The following is a 25,657-nucleotide window of genomic DNA, read 5'->3' on the forward strand; positions in this document are numbered from 1 at the left end:
ACACTAGCTTGAACTTTGCACCGCAGCGAACTGCAAAACTTAACGCATGACTCTGGGTTTTCGGTCTGATGCATTTGCATGCGTATGAATAGAAGTCTATGGGGAGAAAAGTCAAGTGTGACCGCAGCTTTAATCTGTTTTACAGTCCCCCATGACCAGACATGTTTGAATAAGAAAATAAAACAGATAAAGGATCCTATTCAGTTTGAACCCAATTTTTAAGGATTACCTAAATACAAAGTCAATAATATATCTAACCAAATATCTGTTGTAGGGTTTGACACAGAAGCACATTGTTGTTCCCCGATGTCCACTGACAGCAACAGCAAAACAAATGAGGAAAGGTAAACCAAATTAAAACACAAGCCAGTTTCCATTGTCTTCTTGTTGAAGGATTATTGTATCGTAAGCTCTAATAACCTTTTTCAGTCTTTTCTGAACTCCTAATCAGACATCCAGGTCTTTCAGATGTATGTTTTAATTATATATATATATATATATATATATATATATATATATATATATATATATATGTATATATATATATATATGTCACGTGGCTCTTTAAAAAAATGAATTTGCTGAAAAAAGGTTCCCGACCCCTGTGCTAGGCTCTTAACAGGCACAAAAAAACGAGAACACGCTATACCTGTACTTGTTTCTCTACACTGGCTGCCAATCCAGTTTAGAATTTCTGGATTGAAAGTTCTGTTGTATGTTTATAAATCCCTCTATGGCCTAGCCCCTGAGTTTATTTCTGAGCTAATTATTATGCACCAACCCGTGAGATCTCTTCGCTCTATGGATCATCTCTATTTGCAAGTTAGGGTTAGGGTTAACGCTTAAAATGTCGAGGTGATAGAGCTTTCTCGGTAGCAGCTTCAAAACTTTGGAACGATCTCCCACTCTCTTTAAGAACAGCTAAAACTTTTGAGTCTTTTCAAGGTCACTGAAAACACACTTATTTTCTTTAGCTTTTAATCATGTGATTTGAGTTTATGTATTTTGGTTTTATGTATTTTTACATGCGTTTTATGTGTTTTACGCACAGCACTTTGGTAATCATTGTGGTTTGTGAAAGTGCTATTGACCTTATTCTAAAATGATTCAGTCGCCTATGGGAGAAATGACTAAGAATAATAAACGGCAGAAAACGGTCAAACTACTTGCTCTACAAACAAATGTTTGCATGACTATACAGACCAAGTAGAATAATATAATAAGAAAATATCAGTTTGTAACATCAAACAGCGAAAATAGCAGTTTTTAATGCATTAAATTTAAAAGTGAATGAGACCGAAAGTCTCGAGCCAAAAAGATAAATGGCTGCCCCCACTCGTCGGCGAAGAATAAGGTGAATTGAAATAAAGAAATAAAGTGAGTTGAGTCTCTCTCTCCCTCCCCCTGTGTCTCTCCTTCTACCTCTTGTTACTTTAATTTTACAATTAAGCTGGAAACAAATTTTAAAAAAATTATAACGAATATCAATATTTATTTTTATATGTGCTAAAAGGCTTATACGCATTTAACGTTCACCCATGCTGTTAGTTCCGTCATAGGACTAATAGATAGACCCTTACAGTGTTTGTAGGAAATAATAATAAAAAACACTTAAAAAACTTTTTAGCTGGTGAGAATACAGGTGTTGGTATACAGGCTTGCCACCACTGTATATCATAAACCAAAAATATGAAAATGTCTGAATATCCCTCATTATATACAAGCAACTGTTTGCACCTTGTTTGTAAAATAAGGCAATGTTTAGTGTCTAATGAAAGAGAAACACTTTTTGTTATTTTGAACAAAACAGTGAACAAAAAACTTTTTTTTTTTAACATTTGTTTGCCAGTATTAATTTTGTAGTCTTTGTTTATTAAAAGGTATTTGAAATGCATGTTTTAAATTTATTTGTTTAAAGACAATGAAGAAGTGCTAAAAGAGAAATGGATTTGTTATTATTATATCAATGTTTCTGAACAAAATCACCAGACTGAAGGAAAGTTTAAAAAAATGCATCATTCTCTAGCAATAAGTTTGTGTTTAAAAAGGCTTAAAAGTGTTTATAATTTGTCCTGGGTTTTAACAAATACATTTAATACGCTGTTCTCCTTACAGAAAAGTTCATTTAGGCTTAAGTGCATGCTTTTAAAAGTAAAAGTATCAGTATCGGTAGCCCTTTATTTACTTGGTATCGTAATGATACCAAATTTTGCAGTATTGCTCAGCCCTATTATGAACTATTTACATTTAAAGTCTTAAACCAATGCTGTCTTGATGATAGGGTATATGCCGAGCTAGTGTGTTTCCCATACTGATAAACTTCCAGTGACCTTTTATTGTGGGTTTTTTCCCTTTTTATATGGTTCCTGTTACAGCATCGATGTTGTAATGTAATTAAAAAACAATCAGTTAAATAGACTTTAGCATATATTCAGTTGCTCAAGCATAAAATGACACAAAAAGCCGTTTACACGCACGCGCCTGTCAGAATCGGCAGGTTAGCGCAGAAGCTCTATCGAATATACTGGGGTAATATAAGTGCTCGAATTATAAAGACATGACGGGGGAAATGTAATGTAATGCAGTGCTTCTTGTACAATCTGAGACCCACTTTATATCTGATATCACTCAGCCAGTGAAGATCACTGATTTTCAAAGAAAACAGACCTCAAACGCGCCGATTTTGCATTGGCATTCAGTTCACCAGAAGCGGTTAACCCAGGTTAGTGGCAAATTAAAAGTCCTGTTAGCATGCTTCGGCATATATCCTATTGTAAATTGTGTTGTGATCCTGTTTTATTTAAAGAGTTGTTCAGTGTGTTTCTTTCTCAAAAACAGACACATTTCTAAATTACACTCTTCTCCTCATTAGTGAGTTGCTCTCAGTTTGAGATTAGGCTGTCGTTACATGTTTGTTGTGTTTATTTTATTAACGTTGTAAAAGGTTAATGGTTTTCCTTCTTTCCTTGAGCTATGAGTTTTCTGTTGGCAACCAGTAGCCAATGTGATGAATCTCAGCGATCAATGTGTTCAACTTTGGTTTCTCATCAGTTCAGCTGTGTGCTTCTGCTTCACATCCTTTCACAAATCCTCTCCTGTAAAGACTGTAAAGTGTTAAAATGACTCAAATTAAACAGCGCCAGTGTCAAATATATCAGTGGCAACTGAAGAAGAACCAGCTTTCATCAGCCGTCTTGGTGAACTTCTACCGCTGCACAATAGAGAGCATTCTGACAAACTGTGTCACAGTCTGGTATGGAAGCTGCTCTGTTGCTGAGCGTAAGGCACTGCAGCGGGTGGTGAAAAGTGCCCAACGCATCACAGGAACCACACTGCCAGCCATAGAGGACATCCAGAAGAAACACTGTCTGCGCCGAGCACGCAGTATTCTGAAGGACACCTTTCACCCCGCTCACAGACTGTTTTCTCTCCTGCCCTCCGGCAGGTGCTTCAGACTCCCCCGGACAAAAACCAGCAGACTGAGGAACAGCTTTTTCCCCAGAGCTGTCTCCCTCCTGAACTCTGCCCCCCACTGACTCTTTTGCCCCCCAATACACCCCCCACTCTCCTCTAACTTAAACTCCTCGCAATAACTGCACTGTTTAACATTTGCGCATTTAAAATTTGCACATTCACTGCACCACATTGAACTGTTTACTTATTGAACTGTGCATACCCACTGCATACGGGCATTTGTAATTATGTACACACCCACTATACATATACACTTGTAATCATGCTTATTTATCTGCATACTACTGATTATTAATAGCAACCTGTACATATATTCATATATTGTAACATATACACTTGTAATCATGTTTATCTATCCCTGTACATATATTCATATATTGTAACATATACACTTGTAATCATGTTTATCTATCTGCACACTACTGATTATTAATAGCAACCTGTACATATATTCATATATTGTAAATCTGTTCATAGCTTATCCAACCTGTATATAATGTTCATAGTACATCCATCTGTAAATATCACCATAGTTTTCTATAACTGCACTTTATAACTTATTCCTGTATCCTGCACTTGCTGCTATTGCACTGCTGGTTAGACCTAAACTGCATTTTATTGCATTGTACTTGTACATGTGTAATGACAATAAAGTTGAATCTAATCTAATCTAATCTAAAATATAAATTTGTGCAGGTTTTCCACAACAGCATAACAGAAGAGCACCTCAGGAAACTGGACAAACACATTAATTTTTAATTACAAATAATCAGATTTGATGCTGTCAGTCACTGCATTACTGAAGAGGATAGAACACAGAAGTGAAGTTTATTTATAAATTAAATTTCGAGAGGATCCCATCGTTGTGATTGTACTTAGCTGTTCCCGCATCAGCTAGCTCATGATTAATTCTCCAGTCAGATGATTCATAACTCACTATAAATAACCAGAGTTTTCTTATCTCAATATCTTCGTCTTGAAGAATCCCCCCTACTCTCCCTCTTTTCCAGATGGAATCCATAGCCATACTCTTAGCGAGTACACCTCTCCTCAGCCCACCATATCTGTCATTAGCCAGTAAAAAGCCGGGGTGAGTTTATCGAGATCTACCTGAGCTCAAACTCCCACCTCACCCTGCAAACAGGAGGGAGCCCAGGGCTCAAGGATCTCACAAGCTCAGGGCTCTCTTCCGGGACAGCATGCCAAACAAGCTTTTATTTTCAATCATCAGCTAAATGTGAACTCTTGAAAGTAAATAAAAACAGATGCAAATGTTGAGTTGGATTTTCCCTGTGAAGGCGTTATGGAAATATGAATTTTGAAAAATACAGACTCAACTCTCTACCATATTTAAATGAATACACTTCCCAAGAAGTACAGAATCACACAGAGGGACATATGCAAAAACATATGAATGAGGAAGAAAAACGAAAAAAGTCTTTATTTAGAGTAATAAACAAATAATGTGACGTGCTGAATGACGGATGAGAGCAGATATTATCACATAGTATGAAGCTGTAGATACAAAGATCAGACTGAGGACAGAAACACACCAGCTCTGAGGTACGAACTACTCATATACTCACATTACACACAAATACACTTCAGATATAATAACACTAATTAATATGAATCGTGTTATGAAGCTAAAATAATTTCAATATGCTTCGTTACAGAAATGGCTCAAACTCTATATTTCCCACTTCTTCTCATGGGTGAGTGTGTTTGTAGTTTTATTTATGGTTTATAGTTTCATTAGGTTTGACTGTTCTGAAAATCACAAGTCTCTTTCACAGCTCTCTGCTCCACATCTGAATGTGTTCAGCGTCAGTATCACTTTATAAATGAGATGAAGAACTGGACTGAAGCTCAGAGATACTGCAGAGAGAAATACACAGATCTGGCCACTGTTGACAACATGAATGACATGATCCAGCTGAACAAGAGTTTGAATTATGTACACAATCAAAATATCTGGATTGGTCTTCAGAAGACGGGTGTTTATAAATGGCATTGGTCTTCAGGTGATCCTGTGCTCTTTCTGAACTGGACATCTGTAGAACTAGTCTACAGTAGTCAGTGTATTGTTATGTATAATGGACAATGGATTACAGAGCAATGTATTAACACCCGTGAGTTCATCTGCTTCAACAGTGAGTACACACATTAATTCAACAAAAGATACATCAACTGAAAATGTCACAATAGTAAATATTTTAAATATTATTAATCACGTCAGACCTAAATTATGTTCCAAATTTCTGAAAAAGAAAAAGTATATTTTCACAGTCCTTGAGTTGAATTTATAAAAATTCAACACCCTTTAAATATATTTATTTCGGACAACTTTACATGGCCGATTCCGATCGAGTCTGAAACCGTGTGATCACACCTGATTTCTGATCATGTAATGGGATCTGGACATTCCTATCAGGAACCACAAAAAACATGGGCTGACATGTGATGTCTATTGTAATGGATACAAGGTCCGAAGTGGTTAAGTCAGATCTAATTTGTAATCTTGGGTCAGATATGTATGACAAACCTTATATGAACTGAAAAACAAATAGAAAAAATATATATTATTATAGTCTTACAGGCAGGGCTTAATTTTTGCCAGAACAGGCCAGATCCAGAACTGGCACCTCTGAAATCTCATCCGGCACCTAATTTTACTGATCCGCCCTTCTCCCTCATCCGCTGTTCACTTTCACTTTCTTCTGCAACTCCCCAATCCTCTTTATTTTTGCCACGACAAACAACCTCTGCCCCAGCTCTTAACTTATGTCCGTGACACCCCTCCGCTTACCAACACCCCGCTATGCCCCTGTTCTCCACTTTTGAGCACAACACCTATCCTCAGGTAGCATGCCGGATCCGTTACCCTGATCTGTTCCGGGATCTCGCGATTCACAAATTAAGCACTGCTTACAGGCCATAGCTTTTAAACTTAAAGGGCACCTATGGAGAAAAATCTACTTTTCAAGCTGTTTGGACAAACATATGTGTATTTCAAGAGTTCACACTTAGCTGATGATTAATTGTAAAAGCTTGTTTGGCATGCTGTCCCGGGAGAGAGCCCTGAGCTCATGAGATCCTCGAGCCCAGGGCTCCCTCCCGTTGCAAGGCGAGAGGGAAGTTTGAGCTCAGGTAGATCTTGAGAACTCCCCTGCTGTAGCAAGTGAATGCTCTTGAAATTAATTACTAACTAGAAGCGTGTCTATGTTGACAATTTGGATTGTTCAATTGACTTAATTGCATGTTTTTAGGCGGTAGGAGGAAACCGGGGAACCCGGGGGAAACCCACACGAGCACGGGGAGAAGTGCAAACTCCACACAGAACTGTCTGCTAGTTTTGGTAAAGCCAGGAACCAGAGACGTTCTTGCTGTGAGGCGACAGTGCTAGGCACTGGGCCACCGTGTCACCCGTCTAAGAAGGAGGAGTAGGGGAGGAAGGGGGGACTCTTCAAAACGAAGATAGCAATGGAATAAACCCCAGGGTATTTATAGTAGTTTAGGAGTCATCTGATTGGACCGTAGTGAATTAGATAATGCGGGTCAGCTGCTAGTAATCAAAAGCATGTGATCCTCTCGAAATTTGTTTATACATAAACTTCACTTCAAGAGTTCACACTTAGCTGATGATTAATTGTAAAAGCTTGTTTGGCATGCTGTCCCGGGAGAGAGCCCTGAGCTCATGAGATCCTCGAGCCCAGGGCTCCCTCCCGTTGCAAGGCGGGAGGGGAGTTTGAGCTCAGGTAGATCTCAAGAACTCCCCAAAATGCCTTTGTATAGCTCGGGACAGCAGCCGCGTATTGAAGAGCCCCCCAAAAAGCAGGTGTAACAAAGCCATATCTGGCTGCTGGATATAGCGTTGATAGCTTAGGAAGAGAAGCTCCTGCGGGAGCAGAGCAAAGTAGACTGCTAGAGCCTAGTCGGGGTGAGGGCAGGGCTGGATTGACTCCGCGGGAGTCAAGGCTCAAATATATACACCCCTGCGGGGGTGGGAGCTGGGGTTAGATTGCTCAAGCAAGAGTCGTGAAGGTTTGGGCGGTGAAGACTCCTGCATGAGAGGATGGGAGGTGGCCAGGGCCTGAACTCCTGCGGGATTTGAAGCTCGTTTTAGTCGCTCCTGCGGGAGCTAGAGCTGAGGATTGAGGGCCTAAGCGAAAGGAAGAACATAGCGAAAGAGCGACGCTAAAAGAAAAACAGTTAGCGGAGAACTCAACGCTGAAAAAGAAATTGAGGAAATAGAAGGGTAAGGAGATAAGGGGGGAGATCAGAGAAGGGTAAAGGTAGCAGAAGCACTCATGCTGTAAGGAAGAAAGAAGGGGCAGATAATTGCCAGGCGGAGAATCTCAACGCCAGAAAGAAGAAAAGGAGAATATAAGAGTATATATGCATATATAAATATATATATATATATGAACATGTATAGTTATTATATGGTAAGGGCTGGGCATGGGCGGTGATTGACTCTTGCGAGAGTTGAAGCTCGGAGCGACTCCTGCGGGGGTCAGAGCTGCTGTGGGCATTTCTCCTGCGGAAGTCTGGGAAAGGGAGGGGGCGGTGGAGACTGCAGCAGGAGGTGGCCGGGGCGGGACTCTTGCAAGAGTCGAAGCTCGTTTTAGTCACTCCTGCAGGAGTTAGAGCTGAGGATTGATGGCCTATAAGAAAGGAAGAAAAGAGCGGGTGGAGGAACTCGACGCCAAAGGAAGAAAAGGAGAGAGGGGATAACCTGCGTGCGTGAGCATGCACGTGCGTCTAATCCTGTTTCGGCATATGCATGCACACGCATCGGAACAGGTATACATCGGATGTATGCGCATAACATACGCGTACATACCATTTCTAATGGCCTGGGGGGGGGGGGGGGGGGGGGGGCGCAAATGGTGACTCTTGCGAGAGTCGAAGCTCAGAGCGACCCCTGCGGGGGTCAGAGCTATGGGGGGGGGGCAGTAAGAGTCAGGAAGAGGAAGGGGGGTAGTGCAGGCTCTTACTGGAGGTGGTAGTGAAGGGGTGGCCGGGGATGGGCTAGGGGTGACTCGCGAGAGTCGAAGCTCAGATTGGACCCCTGCAGGGGTCAGAGCATGGTGAGGGAAGGAGCATAGCAGGTTTGAAAAAAAAGTTAAGAGCATACATGCAACCTGCACAACATGTAATGCCCATAGGCTCACATACTCATTCGCTTGCACGTGCATATGCATACCTAAACGTACGCCCACACCTATATACATATCAACGTGCAAATAAGCATGTATACGTGTGCAACCGCACACTGTATCTGCGCGAGCAATCACACACATTCCCATGCACACCCATACACAAGCACACACACACACACGCACTCCTGCCTACTTAGGGTCGAGCTCGTACCCCTAGTTGGAGTTTGGAATTTAGCTGGTTAGGGCTGGCTGGGCTGTCTTGAGGTGGGATCGGCTGAGGCGAATGTAAGCTTTGAAGGCATCGGAGGACCAGCAGCCTAGGGTCTGGATTTGGTGTGAGGATAGACCTTTGTGAGCTGCTGTGGTGGCTGCGCTAATTCTAAATGAATGGCTGAAATACAATTCGGGGGAAACGCCCGAAAGGCGAAAGACTTCTTTCAGATGTTTTTGAAACCAAAAACGGGTTACTGGACGGTAAGCGTCATCAGTAAAAAGTGGGGCATGTGGGTCGGACTCCTTTGATCTCCTTTAATGGAGAAAAGCTAGGAGAGTTTGGAATGGCTGTGCGGGGGAAAAAATGTTAAATATGTAAATAAAATGCCCTTTGCCTGTCTGATCTGTTTTGCATTGTTTAATGAAAAAGGCGAGAGTTTCAGCATTCAGCAGTGTTAGATCAGATATAGTGGGGTGTATTGCGGGGTTGAAATTGGATGTGATAGCCATTTCTGAACACCTCAGGAAGCCAAAAAAGCCAGGGTAAACATCGCGTCTAGTGTACAGGCTGTGTGGAGTGAGAGGTATCCTCTACGTAGTGTGCGTATGCACTTTGCTAAAATATTGAGCGAAATGGGTAGTCTAGTGTCGGGAAGGGGGGGTGTGATTTCTGGATACCTTTAATAAGGAGGGAAGTTTGAGCGTTAGAAATGGCTTCTGAGGTGGCCCCGTAAATCAATTTATTAAAAAATTGGACCCCACTAAGGTAGCTTTTTATGGAGCTTGCCTGGATATTTTTGGCTGTATGGAGGTGGGAAATAAATGAGGTGATGGTAAGCAATGAAAAATCTGGGAACTGTATTTGGTACAGGGTGTGGAAATATTTATAAGATTTCCATGCTGTGAGATATGACTGAAGGGTCCTTGGTGCGACAGCGTGAAGGATCAGGGATATGGAAGTTTCATGGAGGCGATGTAATGGGTGGTTTATGGCAATATCATTTGTGAATAGAGTGGAACAGGTGTTGGATGCTGATCTGCTTCCGGTACCAAGAGCCGAAATTTCTGAAAAAGAAAGCGAGAGAGAGAATCAGCAATTTGATTTTTGCAACCTGGAACATGTCTAGCAGTCATAATGAATTGCTTTTTGGCTGCCGTCCAAACGAGGCGTCTTAGTAAGGGCATAATTGGAAGTGCGTGCGAGCGTCCTTTATTAATGCAATAAACGGTGGCTTCGTTGTCGCAATGAACGAGATTGCTAGAGGCGGACCATTCATCTCCCCATAAAAGCGCTGCTGCGACTATGGGGTAGAGTTCGAAAGCGCAGATGATTGCTGATTTCTGGGTAGACTGAGCATCTGCGGGGTCCACGTTGAAGCGAACCAGTGACCTTGGTAAAAGCCACCGAACCCGACTGAGGGGGCAGCGTCAGTGAATAAATTAATGTCCACCGGGGAAGAAATTAGGTCGCTATAAAAAAAGGAACAGCCGTTCCATTGCTTAAGGAAGGAGATCCATAAGCTGAGTTTGTTGCGACTGGGTTTAGAAAGATATATGGCATCTTCTTAACAGGGGACCGAGGAGGAGAGCTGAAGGAGGTGAGTAATAAACGGGCGGCCTTGGGGAATTATGCGCATCGCGAAATTGAAATGCACGAGAATAGATAGCAGTTCGCGTTTGGTGCATGATTGTTTCTCGAGGAAAATTTGAAATAAAGAGATTATACGGTCGATCTTTCTTTGGGAAGGGATGCTTGAAATTAATTTGAATCTAAGTTGATGCCCAGAAATTCTATGGAAGTGCTGGGACTCCTCTGCGAGGGGGATGCCTAGATTTTCGAAAACCTTTTGGGTGATCGATAGGTGTTTAGCTGGAGGTGAAGAAGGTGGGGAAATGAGAAGAAAATCATCGAGGAGATGGATGATATGCAGGATTTCGTAGTTATTAGATAAATCCAGCATAATGCTTCTGAAAGCATATCGAAAATTTTAGGACTACTTTTGCAGCTGAAAGTTAGTCAGACTGCAAAGTAAGATTGTGAGCGCCAATGAATGCCAAAAAGGTGCCAGAAGTCTGGGTGAATTGGCATGATTTTAAAGGCGGATAAAATGTCGATTTTTTGCAAGCCAAGCATTGCCACCGGCTAATCTGATGAGCGAAATTGCTTGGTCTATATCATGATAATTCAGTGAGTATTTGTCTGATGGAATGGTGCTGTTAATGCTAGGAAATATAGAGTTATGCGGAGCGGAGAGATCGATAATCAATCGTTTTTTGTTAGAGAATTTCCTAGTTGCTACACCGATTGGACTAATACGAGAAACGCTGACCTTGGGGCGGGAAAAGGTCCTATCATGAATTCATTGTCAATTTCTTTTTTGATTAACATATCGACAGTTTCGGGATCAGTAGTAGCGGATTGCAGATTACGACAGAATGGGTTGAAGGCAGGGAGAGCTGAAACGCCCGGGTTAAATCTGTGGGTTAGACCTGAAATCAGAAAATCAGAGAAGTTAGTATCAGGGTGACAGCGCAATTCAAAGGCAAGTCGAGAAACATTTACAGGAGTCGACAAGTAATTTTTTGACTTTTAATTCTTCGCTCTTAACGCCTTGCAAATCACTTTGGCATAAGCACCTCCGCAGTAGCTGCATAAATGTAGAATTTTGCAAGGAGCCCTGTAACACCGATTGAGGAGGAAAAGATTGGTTTAGAGCAGTGGTTCTCAAACTGTGGTACGTGTACCACAAGTGGTACGCGGGCTTCCTTCTAGTGGTACATGGAGGAATGAAATATCTCATGTACATGCTACAAATAATTCAAAATTTATTAAAAATGATGTATATAATATGCCATATATTATATATAGGCTATATTTCTGAGGTAATCTGCCAGGTTTTTTAACTGTGCAGAGCTGTAGCTGCTTTACTGGGCCTACTACGCTACTGTATTTCAATACTGCTCATTTTGGTGGTACTTGGAGAGACAATTTTTTGCTAAGGTGGTACTTGATGAAAAAAGTTTGAGAACCACTGGTTTAGAGGAAATGCAGAAGGGTTGAAATGAGAGGCTGAGGTGGAAGGCATGTGAGGACTGGTTTGGGCGCTAGGGGGAGCAGGCGGCCAGAAGAAGGGTGTGGATCCGGGTTGAGTGAGAGAGTGAATGGCGTTGTTGGGATCCTGATTGGAGTTTTGCTGGAGGGTTGGAGGTGACGTAATTTGGGTTTGCCGGCTTGCCTGAGGGAGCTGTTCTGAGGGGGTGTGGCTTGAGACGTGTTTTTGTTTTGATTTCCTTTTCCCGGTTTGAGAGCGGGGATGTTGGGTATAGGGAGTATAGCGAGAATCGGACTTCTGAGTGTTTGGTCTGGCGGGTGGGCTGAGCGACGGGTGAGAGTCTGAAGTGGAGTTAGTGTATAATTTTAACAGTTCCGGTTTGTTGAGGTTTCGGGGAGCGTGGATGCCAAGATCGGCTAGGAGTTTCGTGAGTTCGGTGACGGTTATACTTTTTGATGACTGGATGAAGGAGGAGGCAGAGGCATAAGAAGAGGTAGGAGAAACATTATTTGTTCTGGATGTTGCTGGCGATGGTGATCTGTGGCGGGATGGTCTGCTGATAGCGGAGCGGGTAATTCTTCGTCCTCTTGTTAAATCTTTGTTTTGAGATTGAGGGTCTTTTATTACAGGCTGGTGTATTGCTGGGGGGGTAACGATGATAGTAGGGAGGTCTTGAGGGTTGTTCTCTTAGTTTTCGGGCATGTTGTTGTTATTGTTGTTATTGTCGAAATTGCTCATGGTCTTGATGTTATTAGCTTAGTGGTGACTTGAGAAGAGGTTGACGATGGTGGCGGTGAAAGTTGTTGTTGGCTGGATGACTTGTTGGCTGGGTGGCTTGCTGGCTGGATGGCTTGCTGGCTGGATGGCTTGCCGGCTGGATGGCTTGCTGGTTAGCTTGCTTGCTGGTTAGCTGGCTTGCTGGTTAGCTGGCTTGCTGGTTAGCTGGCTTGCTGGTTAGCTGGCTTGCTGGTTAGCTGGCTTGCTGGTTTGCTGGATAGCTGGCTTGCTGATTAGCTGGCCTGAAGGTTAGCTGGTTAGCTGGCTTGCACGTTGGCTGGCTTGCTTGTTAGCTAGCTTGCAGGTTGGCTGGCTTGCTGGTTAGCTGGCTTGCTGGTTTAGCTGGCTTGCTTCCGGTCTTCAAAACGAAGATAGCAATGGAATAAACCCCAGGGTATTTATAGTAGTTTAGGAGTCATCTGATTGGATCATAGTGAATTAGATAATGCGGGTCAGCTGCTAGCAATCATAAGCACGTGATCCTCTCGAAATTTGTTTATACATAAACTTCACATATAGTGTATAGACCGTCATATTGGGGTGATATAAACACACCCAGTACTTTCTTTTTCAATTTAACAACATAAAAACGGTGGACCAATTATTGTCCATTGGTTGACAGCTGCGCACATTAACATGTCCCAGTAGTCACCCGTATATGTCAACAAGACCAGACATACGCAAAGCAACCGGGAATAAAAGGTCTGTTGTGTTCGCTAGGATCAGCAATCATCATCAAATGTGATTAATAGTAAGTTTCACATGTTTAAAGTGTTTTAAAACAGAGCACGTGCGTAATTAATTACAGAGATTTACTTCACCAGCACAGCCGCGTGTCAGAACAATTATAAAAGAAGATGCTTCAATCCTGGTTTGTGGACGTTAAATCAGGTTTATTTTGTACATTAGCATAACAGATATCCACACAGCAGTGGAGATTAGCCTGTATCCTGTCACATTTGAGTGCAAAAATAGTGCAAAGCTAAGCGCGTTCTGGCTGCCTATCTGTGTGTGTGTGTATCTGTGTGTGTGTGTGTGTGTGTGCGTGAACTTTGTAACGATATTGCGTGTGACTCATCAATGCAACTTCACAACAAATACTGATTAGTAAAATTCTGTAGGGAGTCAATGGATCATTCCAGAACCGAACAAGTCACAGACCATATTTTTCTTAAAAGATTGGTTGGTGCCTACATGTCTGAGCTTTCATTTAATTTTCAAGGCAATCCACAGGATGACTTGCCAGTCGCGATCACAACTGCGTGCTAATTAACTTTTACACCTTAAAACAATAAGAGGCCCTACAATCAAAAACCCACCAAACCGGTTTCTGAAAGTGCCTTTTGTTTCACGCCTGCGACTCACGTCTGAGAGGAACACGCATTCTAGGCTCACACAGAAGTGATCAGAAACGCTTCCAAAGTTTAATGGACATTTAAGTAAAACAGTTTATTTGAGTAATGTATGTTTGCTTTATGTTTCTGTAGGTTTTTGTGTGTACATGTTCCATGTGTTTAACAAAACTGTTATGGATAGTTATTGAGTTATAGCCCTCAGTGACAAATGAAATCTACAGAATGTTTGTGAAATACTTCATGTTTGGTATTGATTGAAAGCTAGGAAAGTTTCTAATGCATTGGTTTATATGAAGAAACCATACTAGAAAAGATGTCCATGTTATGAGACTTTATTTTAATAACTTTGCTATCAAAGCAGCGCCCACACAAGGTGCCAACCCGGCCTTCTAGAGGGCAGAATTGCGGTGTGACTCCACCCCGCACCTTCTCTGATTGGACAAGTATTGTGTAGACCCAGCCTCTACCAAAGCCTATAAAACTTTGAACTAGGAAATTTCATCGTCGTCTTTTGCCGGTCATCTTTGCCAGTCGTCACCGCCGTCGCTGCCCGGACGTCGCTCTTCTCGTGCTGTGGCCGTTACATCGCCTCGCTGGAAGCCTCGTTACATCACAGAGCAGACCGCGACCTTCACTTGCTGCCGGCTTGACCCGCGATCTGCTTGTGCAACCGCTTCAACAACAAGCCATCGGGTCAACACATCCAAACTCTGAAACTCATCGTAACTACAGAAACCCAGGAAGGACTTTGAACGCCGCTTTGTCCAACATCCGTATCCCTAGCAACCAACTAAGGAAACCCTTCTTCACCGACAAGGGAATTCCATCACGTCACTGAAGTTGCTACGCTGACCAATCAGCTTCGCCGGGATTTCCCTTTGGACCAGTCGAGGAAACCAAAATTCCATCAGAACGAAAGTAGCACAAACAAGGTTTCTATCCATTGCTGAAATTGTTGTGAATTATGTTTAAGTAGTAAAGAATAGCAAAATTCTCTGCTTTTATGGTTTCTCTCAGGTTGCAATGCTAAGAATTTAGCAAAGGCTAGAAGTTAAATCCACTCAGTCATAACTCTCCTCAAACTGCTTGTGCGTGTGTGTATTTATGTGCATTTGTTTGTTTTACTTAGATTAGTACTTTGTGTTATAGAGTAGCAATAAACTTTTGTTTCGTTTTAAGGTTTAAAATTAAGGCTTTATAAGTTAATGCCTCAGCTTCAGATACTGCTACCTTGTGCATTAAATAATTAGATACTGTTTTTATATTGTTATTGTTGGCCACATAATAATATAATACAGGATTGCTTTAGACTAAACGTTCTATTTGCTGGACAAATTCTTAAGTTAAGTGTAAGCTTTAAATAATTCTATGTGAATCATGTTCGAATCTTTGATTCGAATCCCCAAAGATTAAACATGATTTAAACCAAAGAACTGACTCTTATAATTCTTACTGTAGTATTTCTCACAAACGCTACGTGAGACTTTCTTCCTTTAAGTCTGTCTGTTGTCTGATGCAGCCGAGGGAGGAGAAAAACCCTCTGGGGAGGAAGACCGCGTATACGCGTTTTGACCTGTGGTGTCGTCAAACTGCTGAAATGAACTTAAATTACACTTCAGTTTTGATCGCACAGATAAGATCAATACATCAATTGAATCTGTTATGTGTCTACTTTTTGTTTTGTACACTTACAACAACAACAAACATGTGTGCTTTTGCAAAATAAGGAAAACAAACAGTGTAGGCATTCTGTGTTTTCTCTCTCCGTGAACTGCTTTTAAAAATGCGTCGGTAAAATGCGCTAAAACTCTGCGAATAGAAATTGCACACAGATGAGAATTGTATTTCTAAAAAGCTTTAAGTGTCTACTTTTAAACGCAGCTATGCATGTTGAAAACAAACATTGCTTGATAAAGTAATCAGTATGAAACCAATGCTATGTCTAGTTCCCCATCTAGGGAACTTCAACACTGCGTCTAACCAGAACGCTAGGGGAACACCTCTTTTATACGCGTCTTGAAGCACATGTGAAATCAATCTAATGTAATTAAGCAGGTGTCATCAGACCAGAGAGTATAAAAGCCTGTACTGAACATTCAGTATCAACTTCTTTGCTTTCAAGAAGCACGCACGTGAAAATACACCCTTTTTCTGTGAACTTTCATTACTGACTTGCATACACAAAATACAAAAAAACTGACAACTTACTTTTTTGTTTTGATATGGCAGAGAAAAACTTTAAACGTTGTGTGCCTCCATGCCCTCGCTTTATTACGGCTGGTGACTCACATGATTTGTGTTTAGAGTGTTTGGGAGAGGAGCATGCCCTGGCAGCATTTGAGAATGCTGACTGTGGGCACTGTGACGCTCTCTCCCGCAAAGTGCTGCGTAGTAGAAGGGAGTTTTTTAATAAAGCTCCCGTGGCGCGTTCTCCTCGCAGTTCGGGTCCCGCTCGTGCTGAGGCTGAGCGTCGACTTCGGTCGTGGGGTTCGCAGCTAGATCTGGCAGATGAGATGGAGACGGACTCTGTCCTTTCTCTTTCTGGATCCGTGAGATCTAATCCTCCTTCGGGAGCATCAGAAGCACGCTCTGCGGTTTCTTCTGCGCCTCGTGGGAGGGCGGCGTCCTCCGTTTCCGAGGAAACAGAGACGCCGCAGCAGCAAACGCAAAGAGGATCGGGGAATCTGCCGCCCCAGTCAGTGGAATATGAGGAGTTAGTGGAGGTGATTTCACGTGCTGCTGACAGGTTTGACGTAATAGAGTGGCAGCCAGCACGTGAGCAGCAACATCTGCGTCTGACAGGAATGCTGGATGAAAGAGAATTACCCAGCAGAGTAGATCCTCCACTGAGGGACCTCCCCTTTTGCCCCGAGCTACATGAGGCTGTTTCGAGATCATGGAAAAATCCTTATTCAGCACGTTTAATGACACCGAAAACGGTTATTTATTCAGCAGTTCGTGGGCTTGGGGAAAAAGTATGTAAAGAAATGCCTTTAATAGAAGAAGATTTAGCGCGTCATCTGCGTCCAGATTTAAAATCTGCAAGGGTCCCTCCTTTGTCGTCTAGACCATTAAGAATAACATTAGGTCTTGTCGGCAAAGCATTTATCATGGCTGGTCAGTCTGTCGGATGCCTGCACACTATGTCAGTGTTGCAGGCATATCAGGCTGACCTAATTAAAGAGTGCCTAGATGGCGGGGGAGCGACACCCGAAAAGCTTCGAGAAGCTCTTCGGGCGTCGGATTTAGCTTTAAGGGCTACTAAAGAGGCAGCCTCTAGTTTGGGGCGATCTTTGGCCACCCTGGTGACTACTGAGCGGCACCTCTGGCTGACACAAGCAGAGGTGTCAGAAACAGACAGAGCTATTTTCCTGGACGCTCCAATATCAAGCTCAGGGCTCTTTGGCAACGCCGTCAATCGCGTCGCCGAATCCTTTGACCGAGTCAAAAAACGCTCGAGCTCCCTCGGGGACTTTCTTCCCCCAAGACCAAAAAGTCAAGGGGCTGTTAAAAGACAGCCCCAGCCGTCAACCAGCTCCTCATACCGTGCGGTACAAAAGGAGAGCGTGGCTTCCCGGGCTCCCCCTCAAAAAAAGAGGGCCTGGAGAGCACGCTCTCAGCCTGAGCCTTCCCCTAAAATTCCCACGAGGACGATAATAGTTTCGAGGAAGGCGAAGGATAAAAGGAAGTCCTGACGTGTTGGGAGTCAGGCTTCCCAAGGCCCCCCTGGACATCGAGAGCACTATTCGACGCCCTCACTGAACAAGGGTCCGTGGAGAAAGGGAGAGACCACCTCACCACGTATGCTGGTGGGGGGCTCTGTGTCTCCCGGGGTGGGCGTTCCTCAGTGTCTGAGGGCATTGGGGACCCCACCCCCTCTTCGGGGGGTCCAAGAGCAACCAGAGGCCAGTCTCGAGAGGCTGGTACCCCTAGCACATTTTCTGGCAGCGTGGAAACACCTGCCGATGGTGTCTCAGTGGGTCCTGTTCACAGTGGAACATGGCTACAAATTACAGTTTTGTGCACGCCCACCTCACTTCAATGGTATTACACGCACCGTAGTGAAGCCAGAACAGGCTCTGGTTATGGAAGAGGAAGTACTGGCTCTATTAAAGAAAGGCACAACAGAGCGTGTTCCCCCACTCGACAGAGAGTCAGGGTTTTACAGCCGGTATTTTATAGTTCCCAAAAAGGATGGGGGATTGCATCCCATATTAGATCTGAGAAATCTTAATCGGTCCGTCGGGGCCCTCAGGTTCAGGATGTTAACCATCAAAAACGTGGTGTCACAAATTCAGTCCGAGGACGGGCTCGTGACGATAGACCTGAAAGACGCATGCTTCCATATTTCCATCCTTCCCCAACACAGGAAATACCTGAGGTTCGCTTTCGGGGGCGAAGTGTTCCAGTATCGGGTTCTTCCATTCGGCCTAGCTCTGTCACCTCGAACCTTCACCAAAATAGTCGAAGTAGCACTAGCTCCACTTCGTATGCAGGGTATACGTATCCTAAACTACATAGACGATTGGCTAATTCTAGCTCAGACTCACGATATGGCAGTTCGGCATCGAGATGTCGTTCTCACCCATATCAGAAGGTTGGGGTTTCGGTTGAACACCGCAAAAAGTGTGCTTGTTCCAGCCAGGATGACCATTTTTTTAGGTGTGCTATGGGACTCCATGACGATGCGAGCACGTCTGTCCCCGCCATGAATCGCTTCGATTCAGTCAGCCGTACGCAGAGTCAAACTAGGCCAGTTCATCACTGTGAAACACTTTCAGAGGTTGTTGGGTACAGCAGACCGAACGGAATTACGCTGGCTGCTGCTGCCATGAGACCCCTGCAGTGTTGGCTCAAATCCAGGGGGTTTTCCCTCAAAAGGAATCCTTTCCGCATGATCAAGGTCTCGCGGCGCTGCCTTCGAGCCTTAAGTATGTGGAAAATGCCCTGGTTCCTGACCCAGGGCCCAGTGTTGGGGGCTGTCTGTCCTCGTGTTATGCTTATGACAGATGCTTCTCTAACGGGCTGGGGAGCAACCCTGAGGGGGCTTCCCGCAGCGGGACGATGGGGAGAACATCATCGTTACTGGCACATAAACTGCCTGAAGATGATGGCCGTGTTTCTGGCCTTAAAACACTTTCTCCCAGATCTAAGGGGCCATCATATTTTAGTCCGCACGGACAACACATCGGTGGTCTCTTACCTCAACCATCAGGGGGGTCTGAGGTCTCGAATGCTATGCAAACTAGCACATCGGATCCTCCTGTGGGCCCAGAACAAAATTCTGTCCATCAGGGCAATGTATGTCCCGGGCCATCTAAACATGGGAGCAGATCTCCTGTCGAGGCAGGGGGTGAGATCCGGGGAATGGAAACTTCACCCCGAGGTGGTGGAGACCATTTGGGAAAGATTCGGAAAAGCGCAGGTAGACCTGTTTGCTTCCCAAGAGACCACGCATTGCGTACTGTGGTTTTCTCTCTCGCATCCAGCCCCTCTGGGACTGGATGCCATGGTTCAGACATGGCCGAGGCTACGTCTGTATGCTTTTCCCCCGGTCGCTCTGCTCCCAGGAGTCCTGGAGAGAATAGTCAAGACGGAGTACAGTTACTGCTGGTAGCCCCATTTTGGCCTACCAGAATTTGGTTTTCGGACCTCATAGCCCTGCTGGCGGGTCTCCCGTGGGAGATCCCCATCAGGAGGGACCTTCTGTCCCAGGCGGGAGGAATGATACTTCATCCCCGACCCGACCTGTGGAAACTGTGGGTGTGGCCTCTGAGGGGGCCCACCTCATAGAGTATGGATTGTCAACCGAGGTTGCTCAGACCATTCTAAGCTCCAGGGCTCCCTTCACAAGGCAGCTTTATGCCCTAAAATGGGCTCTCTTTTCAGCTTGGTGCAGAGAACACCAGCTGAACCCAGTCAGCTGTCAGGTAGCCTCAGTGCTGGAATTTCTCCACGATCGCCTGTCTGCTGGGTTAGCTGCATCCACTCTGATAGTGTACGTGTCAGCTATAGCGGCTTACAGTTCTCCCCTAGATGATGAGTAACTAGGACAGCATCCGCTAATTCGTCGCTTCCTTCATGGAGCCATAAGGCTAAGGCCTGTCAGTACACACAGGGTACCGACATGGGATTTAACATTGGTGCTCGAGGGCATCTCTGCTCCCCCATTTGAGCCACTGCAGGAGGCGTCAGATAAGTTTCTGACACTAAAAACAGCTTTCTTATTAGCTATTTCTTCCTTTTAAAAAAAAAATAAATAAAAAGGGTTGGTGACCTCCAGGCTTTGTCGGTTGCACCTTCATTTCTGGAGTTTGCTCCAGGCATGTCCAAAGCCTTTCATATTCCCAGTCCGGGGTATGTGCCTAAGGTGCCCACTCATGTGGCGAGACCTGCTGTGCTACAGGCCTTTCACCCGCCCCCATTTCAGTCGTCGGACCAAGAGAAGTTAAACTTACTCTGCCCAGTTAGGGCTCTGAATACATATGTTAACCGGGTTATCAACTGGAGAAAGAGTGAACAGTTACTGGTCTGCTTCGGACCCTCAAAGAGGGGGAGTCCGGCGAATATGCAGACAATAAGTAATTGGATAGTTGAGACTATCTCAATTACCTATCAGGCTGCTGGACGTCCCGCACCTAAATTTGTTAAGGCCCACTTCACAAGGGCTGCAGGGGCCTCCAAAGCTTCTATTTCGGGCTCAGCCCTTTCTGACATTTGTTTGGCGGCAGGATGGTCGACACCACATACATTTGTGGGTCACTATCAACTCAATGTAGACCCCTCACCAGGGTCCTCTATTCTCACTGCGTAGTGTGCGTTCACAGTCAGCAGTGAGTCTGGCCTAGTGGGTATTGCGTTCCCCTAGCGTTCTGGTTAGACGCAGTGTTGAAGTTCCCTAGATGGGGAACGTCTCGGGTTACGTATGTAACCATAGTTCCCAGAGAGGGAACGAGACACTGCGTATTCCGCCAAACTCTCTTCTGCCTGTTACTTCTTTCAAGCAATATCGAATTTGATACTGAATGTTCAGTACAGGCTTTTATACTCTCTGGTCTGACGACACCTGCTTAATTACATTAGATTGATTTCACATGTGCTTCAAGACGCGTATAAAAGAGGTGTTCCCCTAGCGTTCTGGTTAGACGCAGTGTCCTGTTCCCTCTCGGGGAACTATGGTTACATACGTAACCCGCGACGTTTCTCAGTCTGATCTTATCAGTTTTAATGCGACCACGCCCACGGGGCAAGACGCGAGCAGACTGTGGTCAGAAAAACACATCACTAAAATGGAAGAAAACTCGGCAAATAGTCAACAAAGATGATGATTTATGATATCTAAATAAAACTTGATATGTCTACTTTTGCATTAACCAATTCAAGTCGAAAACAAACGATCTCTTTTTATGTAATCCGTATAAAAGTAAGGACTGTATGGATTCTCCTTCGCTTCATATGTAAATCCAGATGTGAAAACAACGGAGGTAAAGAACCAGTGGCAAAGTGAGCTAAAGTAGACAAGAAGTGCTCCGAGTTTGCTCAGTAATGAGAGTAATGTTGGTCTGTGCCATGCCGACAAACTATTAGATGAAGATGAAGCCTTTCACTTCACATAATCTTTAAAAACGCTACAAAAGTGGACCAAGATAAAGTAATCTTGCGTCTGTGAGTTTCCGCTGATGTCAAGAAGAAGGCCAGCGCTTACAATGAAATACTGCCTTTTTCCTGCGCTGCTCCCCATCACAGAATACCTGTCTGCTAGACTACATTTCTAAGTTTCCTTTGTAAGTTTATTCTTTAAATAATTACTGTGAATACCGAATGAGAGGATGATCACTTGCGCCAAAAGCTGCTGTGATGCACATGACTGTTTAACAGATTTCATTATCCCACATGGTGTTGTTTTTCACCTGCTTTCTTTTGCAACATTACTCTCATTACTGAGCAAACTCAGATTTTTAGAAATACAATTCTCATCTGTGTGCAATTTATATTCGCAGAGTTTTAGCGCATTTTACCGATGCATTTCTAAAAGCAGTTCACGGAGAGAGAAAACACTGAATGCCTACACTGTTTGTTTTCCTTATTTTGCGAAAGCACACACGTTTGTTGTTGTTGTAAGTGTACAAAACAAAAAGTAGACACATAACAGATTCAATTGATGTATTGATCTTATCTGTGCGATCAAAACTGAAAGTGTAATTTAAGTTCATTTCAGCAGTTTGACGACACCACAGGTCAAAACGCGTATACGCGGTCTTCCTCCCCAGAGGGTTAAAGCACGCGGGAAGGCATGTAGAAACAGTAGGCGGGTAAGACTCGTCTTGAAGGCGCAGTACGACAAAACCACCCCCTGGTGGAAATGTGTATAAAACAGGATTTTGTAAAAGGTATAATGAAAAATCTGATGGGTGTTTTGAGCTGAAACTTTATATACACATCCTTAAATCTGAAAATATAAAGGTAACCTAGGTGGCCTTTAAAGTAATCATTAATATTTATAATCAACTCATAACAACACTTCAAACATGCTTTTCTTATACTGTCATAGCTGCTTTTGTTTACAGCCAAAGTATACAAAACAATAAGAATAAACTGATAAAATAATGTTTTAATTGATTTTCCTACAGTGAGCAGAGCACTGGTGTTTGTCGATCAGTCGATGACCTGGAGAGCTGCTCAGAGTTACTGCAGACAGAATCACATTGATCTGGTCAGTGTGAGGAACCAGAATGAGAATCAACAGCTGGAGAAGTTTATTAATGAGAGTAAGAAATCTGGATCTTCAGTCTGGATCGGTCTGTTCAGTGACCCATGGCAGTGGTCAGATCAGAGCAACTCCTCATTCAGATACTGGGCAGATAATTTTATAGATCTAGCAGACTGTGCAGTGATTCAACCAAACAAACAGCGACGATGGGGTGACTACAATAATGTTTACCATCAGTATGCTTTTGTGTGTCATGAAGGTGAGCAGATCCTCCAAACACACTCAATCCATCATCAGCTCCAGATCTCTTAAAGTTGACTCTACATGTCTGACATGACAAATTCCTCCACAGTGTTTGTTCTGCATGTTGTTGTTGATCAGTCTCTCTCTAGTTTCTGCTTTGTTTTGTGTCCAGATAAACTGATTGTGATCCAGCAGAATCTGTCGTGGTCTGAAGCTCTGAGATACTGCAGACAGAATCATGTGGATCTGGTCTCGGTTCAGTCAGTGGAGATGCAGCGTTGTGTGATGAACGTGGTTAAACTGGCGTCTACTGAGGCGGTGTGGTTGGGTTTACGTCACTCCTGCGCTTTGGGCATCTGGTTCTGGGTGAGTGGAGAGACCGTATGCTATCAGAACTGGGCTCCAGGGAACGGCACATCAGAGGAGGACTGTGAGCCCACAGTGAGATCTGGAGCAGTTCAGTCTGGAGGAAATCAGACCTGGATCAGCCGTCCTGAAACTGACAGACTCAACTTCATCTGCAGCAGATATGAGTGAATAAATATAGTATCTGTCATTTAAGATAACAAATGTGTGATCACTATTTGTTTTTATCCTCTTTTGTCTGCTTGTTTAAAATACATACTTTAACATATCTTGTAGTTGTTCTATCCTGTAGTTATTAAGTTCATGTTTAATTCAAACATTTTCTTCAGCAAATAATTATTGAGCTCATTTAAAGTGGGCCTGTTTTGCAGTTTTTTTATTCATCAGTATGATTTGTTTGTGTTTGTCCATTTTAAAAGCCTCAGCTTAATTAGCAATACTTTCAATATATACTTTGTTATAAATTATAAATGTATGATATATGCATACTGTTAGGAATGGGTTTATATCCACAGCGGTTCGAAATGTAGTTCTGCTGAATGACTAAGAAGTTATTAGTATGATGGAGAAAAACTACATTTCTATTCTTACCATTCTTCTGCAATCTTGTTGTAGAGAAACTGCACAGAAGGACTTACTTCAAACATTAAAGATAATAACAAAGTTAGGTGACAAGAACTTAAAGTACTTAAAAAAACTGTTAAACTGAGACTGAGATAGACACTCTTCAATGATTATGTTTTGCACTGTTCACTGTACAAAGTACTATGTCAAATAAAGTGTTTCCTCTAAACAATAACAAGTGCTTAAAGTGCTTAAATAACAAGTGCTCAAAGTGCTAAAGAATTGAAGATTAGAAGTGAAATCAAGGCCATTATCACTTTTTTCTGGGTTCAATCCTGCAAACTTTCTTTTTAAGACATTTGGACCAGAAGATGGAGCTGGTCCAGAGGAGGAGGCTGAGGGTCTGCTGTTTATCCAATCATGTTTTTTTCTTCTGTCAAATAAAAATATCAGGCTACTTAAAATCGATCGCTCCACAGGAATTATGCATTTAATTAATGCTCCACTGTTATAATTATTTCAACATTTGTCAACAGTTTTAATAGAAGTTGTTAGATTAAAGATTATTTCTTATAATTATGACTTATTTCCTCCGTCTGACTCGCGGTTCTCGAGTGGGCGCGCTACGTATGATGAAAGACAATGACAATGAACCTCAAGGCTTATATGTTGACTTTTTGTACAACAATTGTGTTGCTAACATATGGTATTGTATTAGTTTGCATAATTTTTTTACGCTGTACAATGAAAGCCTCAGTTTAGTCCAGAGCTATTCATTATACAAAAATAAAAATCTTTGGATTTGATTGGTTCGTAAGCTATGTAGGCTATTTTAAAAACTAATATCATATAGGTACTATTAAAAACTGTTATTTTATAAATAGAAAAAAGGTTGGTTTGTTGGTTGTAGCCTACATTAAATCATCAATAGCTTGTTTGTTGAGTTTATGACGCGGCTCCAGGAAGCACAGAGGCGATCAGTATCAGCACTGCTTTGTGTCAAACTGTGAGCAGAAATGTCCTTTCATTTCGCTTCTTTGGCAAAATACGTCTGTAAATATCTTTGCGAGGGAACGCAAAAATTTAAAAAATATATATATATTTTCCTATATATTACTGTTTTTTTTCTTTTCTTTTTTCTCGCACCCAGTTTTTTTTTTCTCACCATCACATCCCTTCCGGGTCTCCGAACAACAGAGATCCGGCACAGTGCTGGAATACTTGCTGGAATACTGAGACATTCAAACTGACCAATCAACATATGACCACATCTGTCACTGGTTTGACCCTCGGCTGGGCCAGTTGGCATTTCTGTGTGGAGTTTGCATGTTCTTCCCATGTTGGCGTAAATTTCCTCCAGGTGCTTCGGTTTCCCCCACAGTCCAAAGACTGCGCTATAGGGGAATTAGGTAGGCTAAATTATCTGTAGTGTATGAGTGTGTATGGATGTTTCCCAGAGATGGGTTGCAGCTGGAAGGGCATCCGCAGCATAAAACATGTGCTGGATAAGTTAATGGTACATTCCATTGTGACGACCCTGGATTAATAAAGGGACTAAGGCGAAAAGAAAATGAATAAATGAATGCTCCTCACAGCACTTGTTTAAACAGCATTTTATGAGTTCACACTTACCTGATGATTGATAATAAAGCTTGTTTGGCATGCTGTCCTGGAAGAGAACCCTGAGCTCATAAGATCCTCGAGCCCTGGGCTCCCTCCTGTTAGCTGGGCAAGAGA

The 25,657-nt window shown here is 43.1% G+C and overlaps 1 protein-coding gene across 2 annotated transcripts; it reads left to right on the top strand.

The window, feature by feature from the left end:
• The first annotated feature begins 3,752 nt into the window (after window positions 1–3,752).
• Window positions 3,753–24,702, top strand: LOC110439916 (snaclec alboaggregin-B subunit beta-like). Of its 2 annotated transcripts, XM_021477664.3 has the most exons (5): window positions 3,753–5,037; window positions 5,151–5,189; window positions 5,271–5,627; window positions 22,668–23,006; window positions 23,163–24,702. In XM_021477664.3, the coding sequence occupies exons 2-5, from the start codon at window positions 5,153–5,155 to the stop codon at window positions 23,525–23,527; spliced, it is 1,098 nt and encodes a 365-aa protein (XP_021333339.2). In that variant the 5' UTR covers window positions 3,753–5,037; window positions 5,151–5,152; the 3' UTR covers window positions 23,528–24,702. The 2 variants fall into 2 exon arrangements, with proteins under 2 accessions (XP_021333339.2, XP_073764027.1); XM_073907926.1 differs by lacking the exons at window positions 3,753–5,037; window positions 5,151–5,189; window positions 5,271–5,627 and adding an exon at window positions 14,544–14,969.
• The last annotated feature ends 955 nt before the right edge of the window (window positions 24,703–25,657 follow it).

The sequence above is a fragment of the Danio rerio genome, chromosome 7, assembly GCF_049306965.1.
Source record: "Danio rerio strain Tuebingen ecotype United States chromosome 7, GRCz12tu, whole genome shotgun sequence".
Taxonomy (NCBI): domain Eukaryota; kingdom Metazoa; phylum Chordata; class Actinopteri; order Cypriniformes; family Danionidae; genus Danio; species Danio rerio.

Coding starts and splice junctions, on each gene's coding strand:
- LOC110439916 (XM_021477664.3), top strand. CDS start 5,153: ATGGCTCAAACTCTATATTTCCCACTTCTTCTCATGG. Junction 5,190..5,270: donor TTTCCCACTTCTTCTCATGG/GTGAGTGTGTTT, acceptor TCTCTTTCACAG/CTCTCTGCTCCACATCTGAA. Junction 23,007..23,162: donor TGCTTTTGTGTGTCATGAAG/GTGAGCAGATCC, acceptor TTTTGTGTCCAG/ATAAACTGATTGTGATCCAG.